The sequence below is a fragment of the Felis catus genome, chromosome A2 (assembly GCF_018350175.1).
Source record: "Felis catus isolate Fca126 chromosome A2, F.catus_Fca126_mat1.0, whole genome shotgun sequence".
NCBI classification, from domain to species: domain Eukaryota; kingdom Metazoa; phylum Chordata; class Mammalia; order Carnivora; family Felidae; genus Felis; species Felis catus.
The window spans coordinates 76,845,926-76,864,186 of record NC_058369.1 but is presented as its reverse complement, the minus strand read 5'-3'; the positions used below and the strand labels follow the sequence as shown (position 1 = coordinate 76,864,186).

The following is an 18,261-nucleotide window of genomic DNA, read 5'->3' as shown; positions in this document are numbered from 1 at the left end:
ATCTGGCCCACAGTGTGGACGGGAGGTCCCGATCTGGTGTTCAGAGGGAACGCTCTTAGAAATGCTAAGATCCATATAGCACTTTACAGCCCACTTGTATAATGTGTTATCCAAGAGTGACTATAGGGAGGGGCGGCTCTGTGCCAGCAGGCTCGTGTCTGGAAAGGCGGGACCAGGGACAGGTGAATAAGGACAGGCGGTGGAACAGAGGAACAAACCGGGCCTTGGCTATTTGCCGAGCTGGGCAGGTTGGAGACGAGGAGAACGGCGGGGGCTGGAGAGAAGGGAGTAGATGACATACCCGTACGACTTGTAAATGCACAGACCACCTCACCAAGAGGGAGAGGTGAAGGAACCCAAGTGGCCCATGAGGATGGTGGAGGTCCAGGCACGCGGAAGACAGGCTGACGGCGGGCACCAGGGAACCTGGCCCGTGGAAGTCGGGCCTCAGGAGAGGAAGCAGCACCCGAGTTCTCAGACTCTCCACCTGCTTTCCATTCAAATTCTTTTCGGCACGCCCTTATTTTATTAGCTCCGTTTTATACCGTGTTTGGTTTTGTGTTTCATTTTCTGTGCCTATAACGGCCTTTCAAAAGTAAAAATAAAAATCTGCGCTCTTTTAAAACATTAGGAAATACATGGTTAAAAAAGTTAAAGATCACAAAGAGATCAAGACTGTTTAATAGTGATTTTTGTTTTTTGATGGAAATCCAGTCACATCCGCCTGTACCGTTACACAGACCGCTACCTGCACATTCACACTCCACGAAGAACATGACTGATTACAAAAGAGAGAGGGACTTTTAAAACCACATTTAATCTTTAATACAAAATCCGTTGCCCTATTACAGAAGTGACCCCTTCGTGCACAGATAAATTTCGCGCCTACCATGATGGGAGAGTAAAAACTGTCCTTGTAATGCCTCCCTCCCCCTCCCAGACATCGGCAAATGTAAAGTAACTTTTATCTTTGTGCTCTCTGATGCCAAGGCAAGCCTGGTTCGTCTTTCTGTATTTCCATTAGAACGGCTGCTCTGTGAGAAGCGAACATGGGAGGCGTGGGATTATGTAGGACCATCTTTACCTGGGATTACTTCAAATTGTGCTTTACCTATAAACAGCAAAGGTGCCGGAAATAGGCCTACTGAGCCCCACAGGCAAAGCTCGGAAGATTTCTAGAAACTTGCTGTCAATATGTAGCATAGACCACTAGTTCAGTTTCACAGCAAAAAGGGAAAATAAAAACCCACAAGGTATTTAAGTAAATGCTTTCCACTCCCATGCACTGTATTAATTAGCTAACTTCTTATACAGTACAACATCAACATGGGTTGCAGGTTTATTTGTCTGTAACACCTCTATGCATATAGCATCTACACTTTAGGTATATTTACAAATTCAACAAAATATCTACATATAAAAAGCTTCACTTAAAATTAAACTTGATGCAAGTTATGAGAAACCAATTTATTGGCAAATGAAACGGAGCATTCCTTCAACCATAGGTTGTTAGAGGACTTCATATTTGGAGGTAAACCATTTGAGAGATCTAGTTTATGGATACGGTACAATGGGTATGTTGATGTCTGAAACTGCGGGTGGAATCCCTTTGACTGTTGGCCTCGTTAGCACGTGTCAGATTTCTGAGATTCGGAAATGTGTCCTAGCAATTTGCATACACGTTGTTTAATGCTGCAGAGAGTTTCAAAAGTTGCCCCCTACGTAAAAGGCCCGGAGAATAACATTCCTGTTGGCATACTGTCCTATGCTTCTGGTGTGGGGATAGCTTATGTTTTACAAAAATTCTCTACCCAACTGACAGCCTTCTGACCGAACTGACTTTAACAGAAACCATAAAAGACCGCCGAATCGTCATGTGTTCCAGTTCGTGCTAAAGCTTTTTCTGTCTGTACAGACGGGGAAATGCTCCTTAAAATAAACTGTCTTATTCATCTCATTTTCACCTCTCCTTTCTTTCAGCATTGCGGTTTTCATGGTCTCTGCTTTGGAAAAGTTACTTTTGGACACTGACAGTAAGCTGGGACTCCGAGGCGACCGTCCCGGCAGAGAAAGAAGGCAGCATGTTATGGAATGCTTGTTGTCTGAAGGCACTGTACGTGTCTCTTGCCCTGTGCTTTCTGGAGTCATTTTTGAAACTTAAGTGGAGTGATTCGTTTTTGATTCTTTCAGCCTGGCCTAAGTGCCACAATGCATTGCAATACACATTGCTTATGCCTAAAAACAACTGAACGCGGAGATGAATGTAAAAAGTAGAACACTGTACTGCTGTAACACCCGGAGGGTTAAGAAGGCTAGGAAGTAACAGGAGCGAAGGCCGGTAACAGAGTCTCAGTAAAGCATCAGCAAATGCGACTGTCACAATTAACTCATTTAGCAAGTATATACTGTACATCCTGTTGCTAACAGTCTCCCAAAAAGACTAGACAGCTAGACACAGAGTCACCAATTTCACAACAATGTCCACAAAGACATTGAAGTTCTAGAGAATACTACAGTTACACTCTTGACAATGAAAACGGAATTCATATTTCTGGGTTCGGCCGACGATAGTATAGACCGAGTCTCCAACTATGTTTTAATAACATACACAGGTGTTCCTTTAAGTGTGTAGCATTATTTCATGCATCATATTGAACTGTGTCCTGAAGAGGAAGTAACACGATCCGTTGATGAGGCTGTGTTATTTTGATCAGTTCTGCGGAAACCAAGGATGCCTATTTTGAGTGACAAAGGATGCACTTTGCACTGCAGTTCACATTAACAAATCATCTGACGGAGTTGCGTTCTTGTTTTAGCTGTTCTCATAATATTAACACACGGCAGAACACGCACTGTCTGCCCCTGAGTTCATAGTATGAGAAGGCAGACAAACAAGTGCTTAGGATGAACATTCTAGAGAAATGGGATATTGGCAAAGGGCTTGCGGGTTAAACAAAGGAATTCATGGCATTGACAGGAGAAGGTGCCTCTGAGCTTTCGTTTCCTTCGGCGGGTTCTTTCTCCTTCTTACCACTGTATTGTCCAATAAAGGAGCCGTCCTCATTGAACTGGCCATTCACCCCCTCTCCGTAGTCAACTAGGCTATCGTCGCTATCTTCTTTCTTCACCGTCCTGTCTGAAGGTGTTCGACTGCCCTTTTTCAAAGGCTTGTGGTCTTCTGCGTCACTGGAAGACAGAGAAAACATCTTCATCAGGATTGGCATTGAGGCGAAGTGCTTTGTTCTTACGGGTCATGCATGCAGGTTATGACAAAGCGCGCGGAGTCCTGAGCTTCTCAAGTCAAGTCTAATCGTCAGCTTGACTCCAATGACTGGGATGTGGTTGGGATGAAAATCAGGTGCAGCAATGGTTTAATCACGAAGCCTTCAGGAGGCGGATGGCTTCTCGCTGCGCATGTCAATGTCAATGATACATTCTCGCTCCTGATTTGGAAGCAGTTCAGAAACAGTCACAAGCATTAACAAAGGGAGAATGGAGAAAAGTTGAAAATCATCCCTATTTTGAATTCAAAGAAGGCGAAAGCTTATGGCAAGTAGAGTAGTTAGTAGGTTAAACTGTGTGAGATCTCTGAATTCCTTGGAGATGAATGGAGCATGATTTTGGTTAAGTGTGAAATATGAGGGTTTTTTCGTTTGTTTTTTTTTTTTTTTCTGAGCACGAGGAAGCAAAGTCCTGCTTTTTGAATCATTTTGTTATCGAGTGCAGGCCAGACTTGTAAACTTTAACCTTACCTTTCAAGAGACCTATACATTCCATTAAAAGGATGCAGAAGAAACAAGTGAAAATAGCCTAAGAAGAAAAGCAAAATCCTTATACTGATAGTAAACAGTATTTTTTTTTTTCTGTAAGAATTTTAGTTAATAGGTAAAGGTTGATTAATTTGGAGACTGACACAATTTCACTTCAAAGCATTACATTTGTACTATTACTGGCAGGTCAATATATTCCTAAGGAGTATGAGTGATTCAAAAAAATGTCAAAGCAAACATTTGCTGTGCTCATTTTATCTCAGTCTACTCTTCTCCCGGTGTGTTATGTAGCCTATCTGTGTTGGATGGGGATCTAAGGCTCATAATTTAAAACACATTATAGAACCCGATTTTTTTTTTTCTTACGTCTCTGTTAAATCCCTAAGCACAACATCTGGAAGTTGGAGAATAGGTTTTTTTTTTTTTTCAACGTCTATTCATTCTTGGGACAGAGAGAGACAGAGCATGACCAGGGGAGGGGCAGAGAGAGAGGGAGACACAGAATCGGAAACAGGCTCCAGGCTCTGAGCCATCAGCCCAGAGCCTGACACGGGGCTCGAACTCACGGACCGCGAGATCGTGACCTGGCTGAAGTCGGATGCTTAACCGACTGAGCCACCCAGGTGCCCCTGGAGAATAGGTTTTTGAACACCTGCCCATCCGGTCGTGTAATTAGGTACACACAGTGACTTACTCTTTAATAGGGAACACTGGGTTTGAAAAAAAAAAAAGAAAGAAAGAAAAAGAAAGAAGGCAATGAGAGCATTTTGTTTCCTTTCCAGGAGCAAAAATGCAAGGCCAAAGAGGAGACATAAGCAATATTAGTAAAAATGAAGAGGCTTCAGGTCAAAAAGAGGCTGCCTCAGCTGTAGCATTTCACCCAGCAATTTTTGTGCCATCCAAAAATCTGTGCCACGGCTTTACCGCCCACTCCGTCTCTGACAGTGGCTTTTTTTCTAGGCAAGATACAAACATCTCAAGAGGCACAAATATTCTGGCGGTTTGGCCAATAATGCCTACCGGGGTTTTCAGTCTTTCTCCAAGAAGCAGATCTCAAGACTGGAAACGTATACTTGCTTAACAGGACACAGGTGTCTGCTATTGAAAACTAGCAGTTGCAACAAGACACAAGTTCTTGTCACACACTGAACCAACAGTATCATCCGCACTGCTAATCAACAACCGGGGAGGTATCACAGGACCTCGGGGTGGCCCGTGTTTGGGGGCACTTCAGGGGAGAGAGCAGCTCGTCTCCGATCTACTGCGAGTAATAACGTGCACATCTGTAGTCATTAACCTCTAGGCTTTGTCTGAAGACTTCCTGTGAAACATTGCTCATGACTTGGTGAGGCACTTAAGTCCATTGGAGTGTTCAATAATAAGCAGGTCTTTGTCACCTGGATTCCAAGCTCTACTTCAGAGAGCTAGTGTTCCAAGGATCACACTACGGTATTTCTTTGATCCAGCCACCTCTCCACCCATTCAACCACTCATATATCTAGTAAATATTTATTGAGTGCCTACACTGGTAATGTTCTAGTCCTTGGGGATATAGCAGCAAACAAAACAGACTAAAGCCCTGAATTCATTAAGCTTACTTCTACTAGGGGAAAACATGGAAAATAACGTATTGAAATATTGGTTACATAGTGTGTCAGAAGGTGATTAGTGCTATGGAAAACACGGAACTGAGGAAAGAGGATGAAAGGAGTCAGGGGAGGGTGTAGAGGTTGACGCTAAATAGGGTATCCAGGGAGGGCCTCATTAGAAGTGACAGCCGACCAAAGACTTAAAAGAGTTGAGGTAGGCAGGTGGATAGGTGGAGGGAGAGCCATTCTGGCAGGAGTAGCAAGCAGTGCAAATGCCCTGAGGTGGCAGCAAGGCTGGTGCACTCTGGGAACCGGGAGGAGCTTGTGTGGCTGGTACCGAAGGAGAGAGAGAGAGAGAGAGAGAGAGAGAGAGACAGAGACAGAGAGAGACAGAGAAGAGCTAAAGTAGAAGGTGGCAGGGCTAGATCCGGGCCCTCCAGGGGACACTGGAAGGCTTCTGTCTTTAGCTCTGAGTGAGATGGAAAGCGACTGGGAGGTTTTCAACACATGAGTGACAAGAGCTGACTTAGGGTTTGAAAGGATTACAGTCATCAGTGTTGGGAACAGCCTAGCCTGGAGGGCGGGCCTTGGTAACCTACAGCAAAATTGGGCCATGCCCATTTCCTCTGTATTGTGTGTGGCTGCTTCTGCACTCCCCACAGCAGACATGTAGAGTTGCAGCTTCGACCCTGTGGCCTGTAAGGTCTGAAATATTTACGAGTGGGGTCTTTACAGAAAACGTTTGCCGACCCCTGCTCAAGGGGACCAAGGCGACTAGGGCAAAAACACAGGAGCCTGGACTGTGAGCCTGGACGAGAGAGGAACACTGAGGCGGCAGAAAGTGGCTAGATAATGGACATATTTTGCAAGTAGCACCAAAAGGATTTCTGATGGATTTGATATGGAATAAGAGAGAAAAAGAGGACACCAGGATTTTCAGTTTGAGTAACAGAAAGGATCGAATGACCCTTACTGGGGAGTACGGCGTGTTTGGGACGGAAGATCAGTGGTTCAGTTTTGGACATGTTAAGTTTGCTAGATCAGAGGAACCACTCCTTTAATGATTTTACGAATCTGGTATAACCTGATACCTAAAACCTACAAGAACACTTGGGGAAAGTGAAATTACAGGCTAATCTCATTCAGGAACAGAGATGTGAAAATCCCAAAGACATCAAGAGCAAATGGAATTCGGGAATCTACCGGAAGGATACCATATCATGACCAAGTTGGGTTTATTCCAGGGAATGGAAGTTTGTTTCAGCATTAAAACTTCAATTCATATAGTTTTCCATTTTTGCAGAAGAACAATATATTATGATCATTTCAGTAGATTCAGGAAGAGGTGTTTGGTAAAATTCAACACCCATTCACAATAAAAATGTCGATACTCTAGGAAGAGCAAGTATCTTGAATGTCCTGGGTATTTGCAAGACACTTAGTTTCACCATCTTTGATGGTGAGTGTTGACAATTTCTGTTTGGTATCAGAAATAGTAGGGATGCGTACTATTGTCACTTTTAACCAAAACTGCATTGAAAGTACTAAGCGATGTGCGGAGAAAAAGAAATGGAAGGTATACTATTACGAAGAAAGAAAACTGTCATCACTCATAACTGGTATGGTTACATGTATGTAAAACATCCAAAAGAATATGCAGGCGGCCATTAGAATAAAAAGAGAGTTTGGTAATGTTGCTTAATACAATACCAGCATAAAAGTCCGTTTTATTCCCATGCTTGCAAATAATTGGAAAATGAAATTTAAAAGAACGATTCCAGTTATATCACACAAATATGAAGTATATAAGAACAAATCCAACAAAAATGTTTTACGTTCCCTATGAAGAAAATGAAAGTTTTATTGTTATTAAAGAAGAGCTAAATAAATGGAGGGATTTACCAGAATGGTGGACAAGAAGACTCAAAGTATCGTTACATACGTTAACCCTCTTTATATTGGTCTTTAGATTCAATTTACTGCCAATAAAAACCCAGCAGGTTTCTCTGTGGATCTTGCTTGGCACGCTGACTCTCAGCTGCATGTGTATAAATGAAAAGGCCAGGAATACCTAAAAAATTCTTGAAGAAGAATAACAAAGTTGGGGGACTTGACTTATCAGATATCAAGGCTTATTAAAAGTTATAGTACTAAGATAGTGTAGTTTTGGTGCAGGGACAGACAAATCAGTCAGTGGACTGTAACACAGGGCCCTGAAATAGTTGGGAGATCTTTTTGCTGGCTTTATTCCTCCATCATATTTTTATGCTATCATAGCTGAGATCATTTTTCAGATCCTACTTTCCAACTGTTCGCTGGTATACAGAAATACAATCGACTTCACCCTAATTTTGTGTCAGGCAACATCACTAAACTCTTTTTATTAATTGTAATATCTTCCTGCTGATTCATTTGGATTGTTACACAAGCAGTCCCTATCAGTTATGAATAATAGCGAGCCAAGAAGGAGCTCCCTAGAAGCATCCATTGCAACTTAATGATCATAGTGGATGAGAGAAAATCTATAGCAACATGGGCTGTGCTTGAAACAAGAGAAGGAAAGGAGAGGAGTGCTCTATCCACAAACAGAGTCTTTCTAGGAAAAGCGGTTCAAAGGCAGCTCAACATCTTCCTAAGACTGGTTTTTAAAAAGTGGTGTGATGGGGGCATGTGGACGGCTCAGTCGGTTGAGGGTCCAACTCTTGGTTTTGGCTCAGGTCATGATCTCACAGTTCGTGAGTTCAAGCCCCACACAGGGCTCTGTGCTGACAGTGTGGAGCCTGCTTGGGATTCTCTCTCCCTCTCTCCCTCTGCCTCTCACCTGCTCAAGGCTCTCTTTCTCAAATAAGCTGGAAAAAAAAAAGTGGTGGGATGTAATGTCATACTTCAATTAGAATATGGCTAAATGGGGGAAAAAATTGTACGAGGCACCAGAACAGTACTGGCACGTGATTTATGCCCCCAAAATATAAGTACTCATCTATCTGCCATCACATCTCCTCTCTCCATTCCAGGCCCCCACCTCAGAGAGATTTTTTTTTCTTTCTAAGAAATACCTTGTGTAACACACACAACTCAGAAGTTTCCAGATGTGATGACTGTGAAAAGTTCTACGAAAGGGATACAACTCAGGTACAAGTCTGTGTTGAAGCACTGTATTAGTACTTAGTGCTTTTCAACTCAAAGATGAATTTTAAAAAGGTTTTTATTTTTTTTTAACTTTTTTTCAACGTTTTTTAAATTTATTTTTGGGACAGAGAGAGACAGAGCATGAACGGGGGAGGGGCAGACAGAGAGGGAGACACAGAATCGGAAACAGGCTCCAGGCTCCGAGCCATCAGCCCAGAGCCTGACGCGGGGCTCGAACTCACGGACCGCGAGATCGTGACCTGGCTGAAGTCGGACGCTTAACCGACTGCGCCACCCAGTTAAAAAAGTTTTTAAATTTTAAGTAGCCTCCATGCCCAACATAGGGCTTGAACTCACAACCTTGAGATCTAGAGTCGCATGCTCTCCTGACTGAGCCAGCCAGGTGCCCCTCAAAGATGAATTTTATAATGAAATAGTAAACAAACTGTTTTTGACATGATGTCAAGGGAATTGTCCCAAATGAGAGGAATTGGAGGTTACGGGGGATGATTTAAAAGCCATATACTTATTTAGGTACACAGTAGTCAAAGCTTAAAAATATTCAACCACGTTTTATGAGAGATGTTAAGGACAGGAGGCATCAGATGTTAGTGAACTCTTAGCCTAGGACATCAAAGATTAAACAAATTTCAAAATATGTCATAAAATAGCCATAACATAGCACATGTAGCTACAGAATATATTTTTGATACTCATGGCCAAGAATGAAGATGGTTGAGCAGTGGAAAGAAAGGGTCACATCACAGCATCAAAACTCATCTCTGGGGGTGCCTGGGTGGCGCAGTCGGTTAAGCCTCCGACTTCAGCCAGGTCACGATCTCGCGGTCCAGGAGTTCGAGCCCCGCGTCAGGCTCTGGGCTGATGGCTCGGAGCCTGGAGCCTGTTTCCGATTCTGTGTCTCCCTCTCTCTCTGCCCCTCCCCCGTTCATGCTCTGTCTCTCTCTGTCCCAAAAATAAATAAAAAACGTTGAAAAAAATTAAAAAAAAAATAAATAAAAGAAAACTCATCTCTGACACCGCTTCCTCTGGGAAGGCTTCTCACATTACCCTCCTTCCGTGCCACCCAGTTGGCCTTGGCTTCCCGCCCCTGCTCCCCGGTACCTGAGTTATATCCTTTTCATAGAATTTTTCCCACAGTGCTCAGATTGGTCTTTTACTTTCCCGTGTCCCTTGCTAGACTATAAGCTAGGGAGGTTAACATTCTATTGTTTTTACTATCCCCACAGCCCGGCATACAGTAGGCACTCAATAAATACTGGTTGAATGAATGAATTCATTGTAAAATAACAATAAAAGACAGGTGGGCATTTTAGAAAATTTCCCAGAATTCTAACATGGGGAAATTTTCATTCCTTCTTAATGAATTTCATGATGTCAGACAAAGCACTAGATTATATATTTTCTTCCTCTCTCTTTCCCTAGGAATGAATTTGAAGGAGTTCACCTTTGTTTCAGTAATACTTCAGGGTTATGCACACAGGAGGGACCCAAGGAATGTCTATTGAGTTAAAATTCAGCAACAACAGGTACATTTGTGATCATTCGGTTTTTCTTGTGGTCACGATCCTCCTACCGCCAAATCACACTGCCGTTAGATTGACCTTCGTGACCCAAACACTCTCTCTAAAAGTCCGTCACGATTTATACTGTTCACATACCAGTTTACGTTTGTGAGCAGAATACATTGGAAGCAGATAGCAAATCAAACATGACACACCTTCGTATCATTCAAGCCTTAGGAGCACGGGTTAGCATGCCTGCAACAGGATCATGTTTACTCGAATGGCAAGATCCCTGTGCAGACAGCCTCCATTTATGCTATGAGTTCAAGTACCATGGCCATATGGTTTATGACCTAGGGTCATTCTGGTTTTTAAAGGAATGCATCTAGACAATTAAAAAAAAAATACTTACATGGTTGGTTGCATTGTTTCTCTGATTTTTCTATATGCTAGTAAGGATGCAGATCCTACTGTCTGTATAATTAAAGAAACAAACAAAGCAAGCTGCAGGCTTCCACCAGAGGGTAACTGCTTGGGGGTGGGAGTTGGAGTTAGGGCACAAGGTTACAGCTTACGGGGAAAAAAAATCAAATTTGGCCATTGAAGTTCCATCCCTGTTTGCACTATGAAAAACCCTCTGGCTGAGAGCCCACCATGTCGAGGCTGTTTCAGCCTCACGCTGGAGAATGAGCAAATCATAAATGGAATTCATTTACATTGGGTAATAGCCCTAATTTTGTCTGCGTCGGTGTGTGATCAGCGTATTAATCTGTTTTCAGAACGAAAAAGAGTAAGAATCAATAAATAATACAAAGCTCAAAACTTCCAGAAGGTGCAAAACAGAGAAGGGACCCTGGTGATTTAGGAAGGAGAATGACACTTAAATGTATTATTAAAAAAAAAAAAGGCATCTGTTGGAATAAATAGTTGGAACTGTTTCATTAATTGTAACATCCAAAAAACTAAACGACTTTTTTTTTTTTTTTAAGTAGAAAAGAATCCAAAGGGAAAAAATTCTGAGGTAGTGTCAGGAAGTCACAGGATAAAGCCGTATCTCTAGCAAAGGGCAGTTGGGTATTTGGGAAAGTGATTTCACTTGTGGGCTTGTCCTTAAGGACTTTCAGTCTGGGTAAAAATGACTAAATTGTGTTTTCAGTTGAGACACCCGTCAGAACCTTCCCTTGGCATCTCCCACATCAGAGTAATTATATGTGTGACAAATGTTTTTGTCTTCACACACGAACCAACAGATTTGTGCTCAACAGGCCCAAAGAAAAGTCTTTCTCTTCTGAGAAACTCAAGGCATAAGCTAAAGACAGTCATGTGAAAACGCTTCACAAACATATCACATGTGCATCACCACCATGACAAAGAAATATGATAAATGTAAATGTAAAATAAAATGAATGTAAACACAGTGACAATGAGGCCAGTCACCAAATACTTGCCATGTACCGCTCTGGAACCCCAAATCATATTAAAAGTTGTGAGCAGACATCTCGTGGAGGAGGTTAGAAATCATGGAACTAGAAGCCTTCGGTGATCATCTAATATTTGAACAACTGTATCATTTTACAGATGAAAGACATTGAGACCCAGACAAGTTAAGTGCCATACCTAAAGGAATCAAAGGTAATGGCTGAGAGGACAGTGAAACTAACAATTTCTTGATTCCAAGCTGGTTCTCATTCAACCTCGATTTCAATCACGTCTTGTTGGAGTAAGCAGCATGGTTGCCCTGAGAAAGTCACATGACATCAGACCGTGTAACCACGAGCTGACATTTGAGACCCACGAGGTGAGCAGTACATCGCCGGATTCACTTAAGCGTGATAATGTATGACAGGAATCCATCACCACGTGACGAATGTATGAGGTGCAAGGGTTTATTTCCAATTCATGCAAATGCGGAGTTGTTTCAGGCTACCATAAAGCTTTCACTTCATCACAATAAATAAGGGAGTGGTGTGCATAACTTGTGTAGAAATCTAGCCACAACAACTTTATCTAAAAAGAAGTTCCCTAGTAATCATCACCTCACCCGCTGTACAGGAAAAACATGTAGTAGAGTGAATGAAATCAGCCAGGGTTGCAACTCATCCAGGATCAGACTTGGTTTTCCTAGGTTATGGCCATCTGCCGGCTGCCCTACCGTGTAATGTGGAGTGGGCAGAGGTGGCCCGTGAGGTTTCCACAGACCGAGTCCCAGGGTCAACTGGTGACACCAAGACAACCCTCATTAGACACCTTTCTGTATCGTGAGATACAGACTTTCTGAGAAGCTTTACGAATCATAATCATTTCTGTTGAAGAGAAGATCAGAGTGTATGAAGGCTTAGATGCCGAGACACAAAGGCTAAACTTGTGTCTGCATGGAAACTGGTACGAAACCAAATTTGTCCAAAAGACATGGTTTTTCTCAATGTTATCCTATTTTCGTATACTTGGCATTATTCAGCCCCTCGGCATATTGACATGGAAATGCCAAAAATGAGCTCTAGAGATGGGTGGAAATTAGCACAATTTTCTATAAATGTCACCTGGCAATCATAATAGTGAAATATTTTGTTACCTAAAAGCCTTTTCTTCTGCCAAAAAAGGCTCAGTTTGGACTCAGTGCATATTTTAAAAAATATATAATTTATATATTTTTGTATTTATTATTTTATATTTATATTAATTTATTATATTTTATATGATATATAAATGTTTATATAATATATATATTTTATAATCAAGAGCATCATAGAAGGAAAAAGCAAGGTGTAAAAAAGCATTTTATAAATAGAAGTGTTCTTTTGGGCCACCCAAATCTCAATTTTTTAAATGAATAAATACATAGTTTCTGTTTTTAAACATTATTTTAAACTTAAAAAAATCAATTAGCTCTTTTATCTCTTTTTTAAAAAGACAAGTAACTCTTAGGCAAGAATATCTTCAAAGAGTTTCTCTTCCTGTCTCTCTTTTTTCATTACTCAGCACATAGGCTATGTTAAAAATGAAGCCAAGCCAAGAATGTATTATCAGAGTTGTGTGAGTTAACACACAGGCTAGAGGGCTATGATACTCTTAATAATTTACAGCTTCTTAAACAACCTTATCATCCTTTTATGATTAGTGGCCAGGGTATATAGACATTTATTTTGGAAAACAAGCATCAAATCCAGGAGTAGAAAGAGTGACACCAATTTTATAAATGCACTACTTAGAAAATGACAGGTGTCGTATCCTGTGGAATGCAGGTCTTGTAGGGTCTTTATTGTTGTTTTAACTCTTATCCTAACACACCAGCTTTTCCTGGTTTGATCGGTACAGCACCAATGCCTCTGGGAAAATATGGCAGAGTGGAAGACACTTCATTGCCAAACCTATGACTGAAATGGAAATTTATCTCTTGATGCAAAGTGGGAATATTTTCATCGTGAGGGATGCGTAAACATTTAGACATGGAAGTGTTTCTAAACTAATATTTGAGGAAAATATGAAAGGCCACAGAACCTGTTCCTGGCCGAATCCCGTCGGATGAGGTCTGTATGAGCAGACAGTCTGTGCAGGGAAGGGAAGGTGAAGGGAGTCTGCGAAGCAGTGCTCACCTGTATTCTCCAAAAGTGCCATCGTCTTCCTTCATAGGCTGGATTTCAGGATCAGCGTGAGCATCTTCCTTTTCCTTAACTAAAACATTTCAAAGCGACAATATTATCTATTGATTCTGCGTTTCCCTATTGAAAATTTTAAAGAGTGCACTCTCTGAGATGTGTGGCGGTGGAAAATGATTCTACACACAGCGGGATGTTATACAGCCAGATGTGTTATGTGGCCACGCATATACTTTGCTTTTTTCGTCTCTCTAAGACAACCTAATAGAATGAACGTTTGTTAACCTATAAAGTTGACTTCCTGTATGCATCTTACTGATGAAGGAATAAGTTTTAAGTTTCTGTGATTTCTCCCCTATTGGACTAATCTATTTATTTACAATAGTCAAGGTTACAAGTCATTTTAGCAAATCTTATTCTTTTGCAGGTGTTTTGTTTTCTTGTCACTGACGGGGAAATGGCCAGGTAAGTAGAAATTCATCGGAACCACTAAATTGAACAAAACATTAACGGGAAAGGAAAAGTAATGTTACATGTCATGATATCAAGACTCAGTTCATGCATTCCTTCCTCCAGAAGACTTCCATGAACCTTCCCCTTCAGCCTGTTGGTTGTAGGTGCGACTTTAGCACCTATGACTTTTGTGTAGCCTATGGAAGCAGAATCACTAATATCTTCAGAGAACAGCTTAATTTATTCCACCAAGCACCTTCTGATCCTTGACCATGTTTAGGCTCCAATTAAAAAAAAAAGGATCAAAAATTGGACAGAACATCCAAATTTATGGCTCTGGGAAAATATACTTATTACTACCTACGTATTTACTCTCATCATTTCATTTTAGTTTAGGATAATGATGCAGCACTACAAGGCAATTTTACTCTTTCTCTCTTACCTGGATATTTACCACCCTTGTTTCTTCTGATGAAGCAAACGATTAGCAAAATTAAGATGAGAAGAGCGACGGCACACATCAGACCAATGAACCAGCCCTGAGTCGCAATATCCACCTGTCGGCTTGCCATTGCTGGAAAACAAATCAGTGGTGTCGGGGGGAATGGGTTAAGGGGGAGATGAGGACGGGTGTAGTCTCTTGAAGCAAAAAACTACCATAGTGTACGAGCTTTTATACATTTTACCGTGGCCCCACATTGCAATCTGTCAGTTATGATAAAGCAGGAGTTATATAAAAACTTTGAAAAATCTTCATGAATTAAAAAAATTCAAATAGCGAAATCTGAATGCTAATGCCATCAAATGCTAACGAATCCTGCTAAACATTGTGTTCACAGTTATTTTAACTATATATTCTCAATAGAAACATAGTCCCAAGCCAGTTTTTAATAGTACCGTCTATAGATAAATTGTACATTAAGTACAACGGTAAGAATGGAAGACCGAGTTTTAAACAGAACAGAATGTATACATCTAATGGAGTATTTTTTCTTCAAAGGAACCACTTTTGGAGGCTAAAATATCATTGCAGTGATATCGCCATTTTCCAAAATGTTTTATAAATCTTCTTTTAAAACAGAAAGCTTTAACACACAAGAAACCTGTCTACATAAGATAACCAGCCTTATTATTTTATAGAACATCTCAATTTGCACCTAAAACATTCCTTAGATTTGTTATTTATCTCATTTACAAGAGTTGGTTCTAAAGGATTTTTGGAAATGTCTGAAAAACTCTGATTTACCCTCAAAGGATCAATATTCAATATTCGTTATTGTTTAGAATCCGTTTAAAAGCCTTTGAGAGGCATATTGATCGGGGAAATCATTACTGGAATAAATGACCAGCTTAAAGAGAAAATACTCATTCACATGTATACATACTCTTTGTCTTCATCTATTCTGTTTGAGTCAATAAATGTGAAGCCCCTTATTCAACTAGTCACAGTATGCAAATATCCTAAGAAAAACACAGAATAATTAGCATTTCTGGTATTATTCAAAAGTGTCAATCAAATGGGACAAAGTGCAGCATCAATGGCCATTCAGACATGCCCGTGAGGATTTGTTTAAATAAATTGGTACGAAACTTTTTTAAAGGCCTTTATTATTATTTTTTTTGACCATAATCAAAGTAAAAGGTTTTCTTCTTTTGATTCATAAGCATGCCTATACCATGCTTTCGATCTGATTGAGTTTATTTGAGTGCACTTAACGTGGTTGGGTTGGGCACATGTGATCTCTGGATGCAGAAACAAACATGGCTACACATATCCCAGGGTCAGCTCTCTGTTGCCAAAATAGCACCTCATCGCCTTAGTTTTCTCCACACAAAGTAGAGGGAGAAAAATGAAATGCCTAAAAATCAAGTATGAAGAATGTGAAGAACGTGTGTATGTGTGTTTAAGAAATACAATGAGAAGTGGAAATACGTGATCTGGAATATAAATCAAACGCCAGTAGCCTTTCGCAATCTCCCTTTGTGCCTCATTGGCTAGAGGGGTTTTGAGTTGTATCATAACTAGATATAACCAAGGCAGGAGTATAGGCAGTGCCCTCCCTCCATACACACACCAGAATCATGATGACGAAGATGAAGAGGAAGGCAGTGATAACGACAGCTAACATTCTGAAACTCTTACTATCGGCTAGGCACTGTGTTGAGGGCAACACCTTCTTTAATCCTTCGAGGTGGGCATAGGGAATAAACTCATACTAGCCAGTATGCTCTACTGCTCTAATGCATTCCAGAAAACACGTCCAGACATCAACTCTGCAGAAGTCTTTCCAAAAACCAAAATGCTATAGAGACTTTCCCTGAGACAGGTAAAAAGATTTTGAAAGTCTATCGTGACACGCTCCTTGGCAATACATTTCTTTCGGTTTGCACCTGGTCTTTGATGGCGTGCTTTTTCTCCAAAACGGAACCCCAAGCCAACTGGTGTAAGTCTATCGAGCATCTGATTGAAGTTAAAGAGTCCTTGTTTTTAGTATGCTCAGTCACTTCCAGCCTTGTTGTAAATAGTATCTGCTTTTACATTTTCCATCCAATTAAATACAACCAATAAGGGCAACATGCAACGAGATACTCAAGTGCCAGCACAGACATGGTCTTAGAAAGGTGGTGATTGCCGAGGCCGAACTTCCTGCTGGCGGGTGGCTATTGTGTAACTACGCAAGAAGTGGAAATGTTTCTTTGACAGTCGATGAGGGAACAGCCAAATTGATTTTGAATTTTTACCTCTATGTTCCAAAAAGAAAAGAATCAAATATTTCACAATCCCACTCTTTAAGATCAGGCAGACACAGCAGGAGCATGCGTGCGTGTGCTCACCTAAACACACACTAGTGCACCAGAAGTTGGCTTAAACAAAAATTATATAAGTGAAAAGAACTTCTACTGACTTCCCATCCACATAAGAAGGGATCTAAAGCCCAGAGTGGCTACGAGAGGCTTCAACTCTTCCTAGAACACTCTAAGATCATCTTAACTGCAGATACACGTACAAACCCAAGTCATGGCCACCACTGTGCTTCACACACACACACACACACACACACACTGAAGCCTGTGGGGCCTTTTCTTCTTGAATCCGAGTTTCAGTGGGCAGGTATTTGTAGGATTAAGTAGGAGAATGAAAGAGGATTTTCACTTTATTTAAATCTTTACAATAAAATTATGGTCACGCTTGAGTAATCCATAAAGCAATACATTAAATAAAAAGACAAATATAAAGGATATGAAAAAAGAAAATAAGCCAGAGGAATAAAATTTGCTGGTTCCTATAAGTCAGTTGTTTTTTAAAATTTACATCCAAATTAGTTAGCATATATACAAGTCAGTTTTAATAAGTGTTCTGCTAGCACATTGCTTGATGTCTCCCAGATAACCTGTGCTCTGTGGGAGTAGGTCTCTGAGGCAACGCTCATGAACTAGAATAATAATGTGCAGGAGGCAGAGCTAATAAATAGCTATTTATGAAGAATCCATTAAGCACAAAAATGTCCTCTTGAATTAAAATAGTTAGAAATGTATAGAAAGAGCAAATCGGGGGCGTCTGGGTGGCTTAGTCAGTCTGGGCGGCTGAGCGTCTGACTTGGGCTCAGGTCATGATCTCATGGTTTGTCAGTTGGAGACCCACACAGGGCTCTGTGCTGACAGCTCAGAGCCTGCTTCAGATCCTCTGTCCCCCTTCTCTCTCTGTCCCTCCTTGGCTCGTGCTCTCTCTCTTTCAAAAATAAATAAACATTAAAAACAAAAAAGAGCAAAACATTTCCTTGGCCAAAGACAGTTGACCAAAAAAACCCGTTGGGCCCGGTAAAAGCAAATCTGCGTCACATCTTTTATGATATCCGAGAAGACAGGCGCTGATGGGAGACAGAGACGACGAGGAGGTGGGGTCCTCACAGGACTGGGGGCAAAGATCCACAGCACCCACACACCACGTATGGTCTCGTCTGGTTTGTTTTTCAGTTTGTGCCAGGGGAAAAAATTAAGAAATATACCTTAAGAATTCAGACTATAAAAGGCAGAGATGGTGTCATGGTAAGGAGATTCACAAAGGAGGGGCGCCTGGGTGGCTCAGTTGGTTCAGCTTTGAACTCTTGATTTCAGCTCAGGTCATGACCTCATGGTTTGTGAGATCGAGCCTCACGTCGGGCTCTGTGCTGACAGTGAGAACCCTCTTGGACTTCTCTCT

At 41.2% G+C, this 18,261-nt stretch overlaps 1 protein-coding gene across 30 annotated transcripts in view; it reads right to left on the bottom strand.

Moving 5' to 3' along the window:
- Positions 1-798: 798 nt before the first annotated feature.
- Positions 799-18,261, bottom strand: part of NRCAM (neuronal cell adhesion molecule) — a 290,847-nt gene continuing 273,384 nt past the window's right edge. For 15 of the 30 annotated variants that reach the window (XM_045052233.1, XM_045052235.1, XM_045052219.1 and 12 more), the window contains 4 exons: positions 14,503-14,634; positions 13,605-13,683; positions 3,753-3,764; positions 799-3,186 (listed from right to left, as the gene is read on the bottom strand). In XM_045052233.1, coding sequence (XP_044908168.1) covers positions 2,949-3,186; positions 3,753-3,764; positions 13,605-13,683; positions 14,503-14,634 — 461 coding nt within the window. In that variant the 3' untranslated portion in view covers positions 799-2,948. Of the gene's footprint in view, positions 3,187-3,227; positions 3,444-3,752; positions 3,765-10,423; positions 10,486-13,604; positions 13,684-14,502; positions 14,635-18,261 lie in introns of those variants that run through there. The other 15 variants (XM_045052236.1, XM_045052244.1, XM_045052239.1 and 12 more) reach the window with 3 other exon arrangements.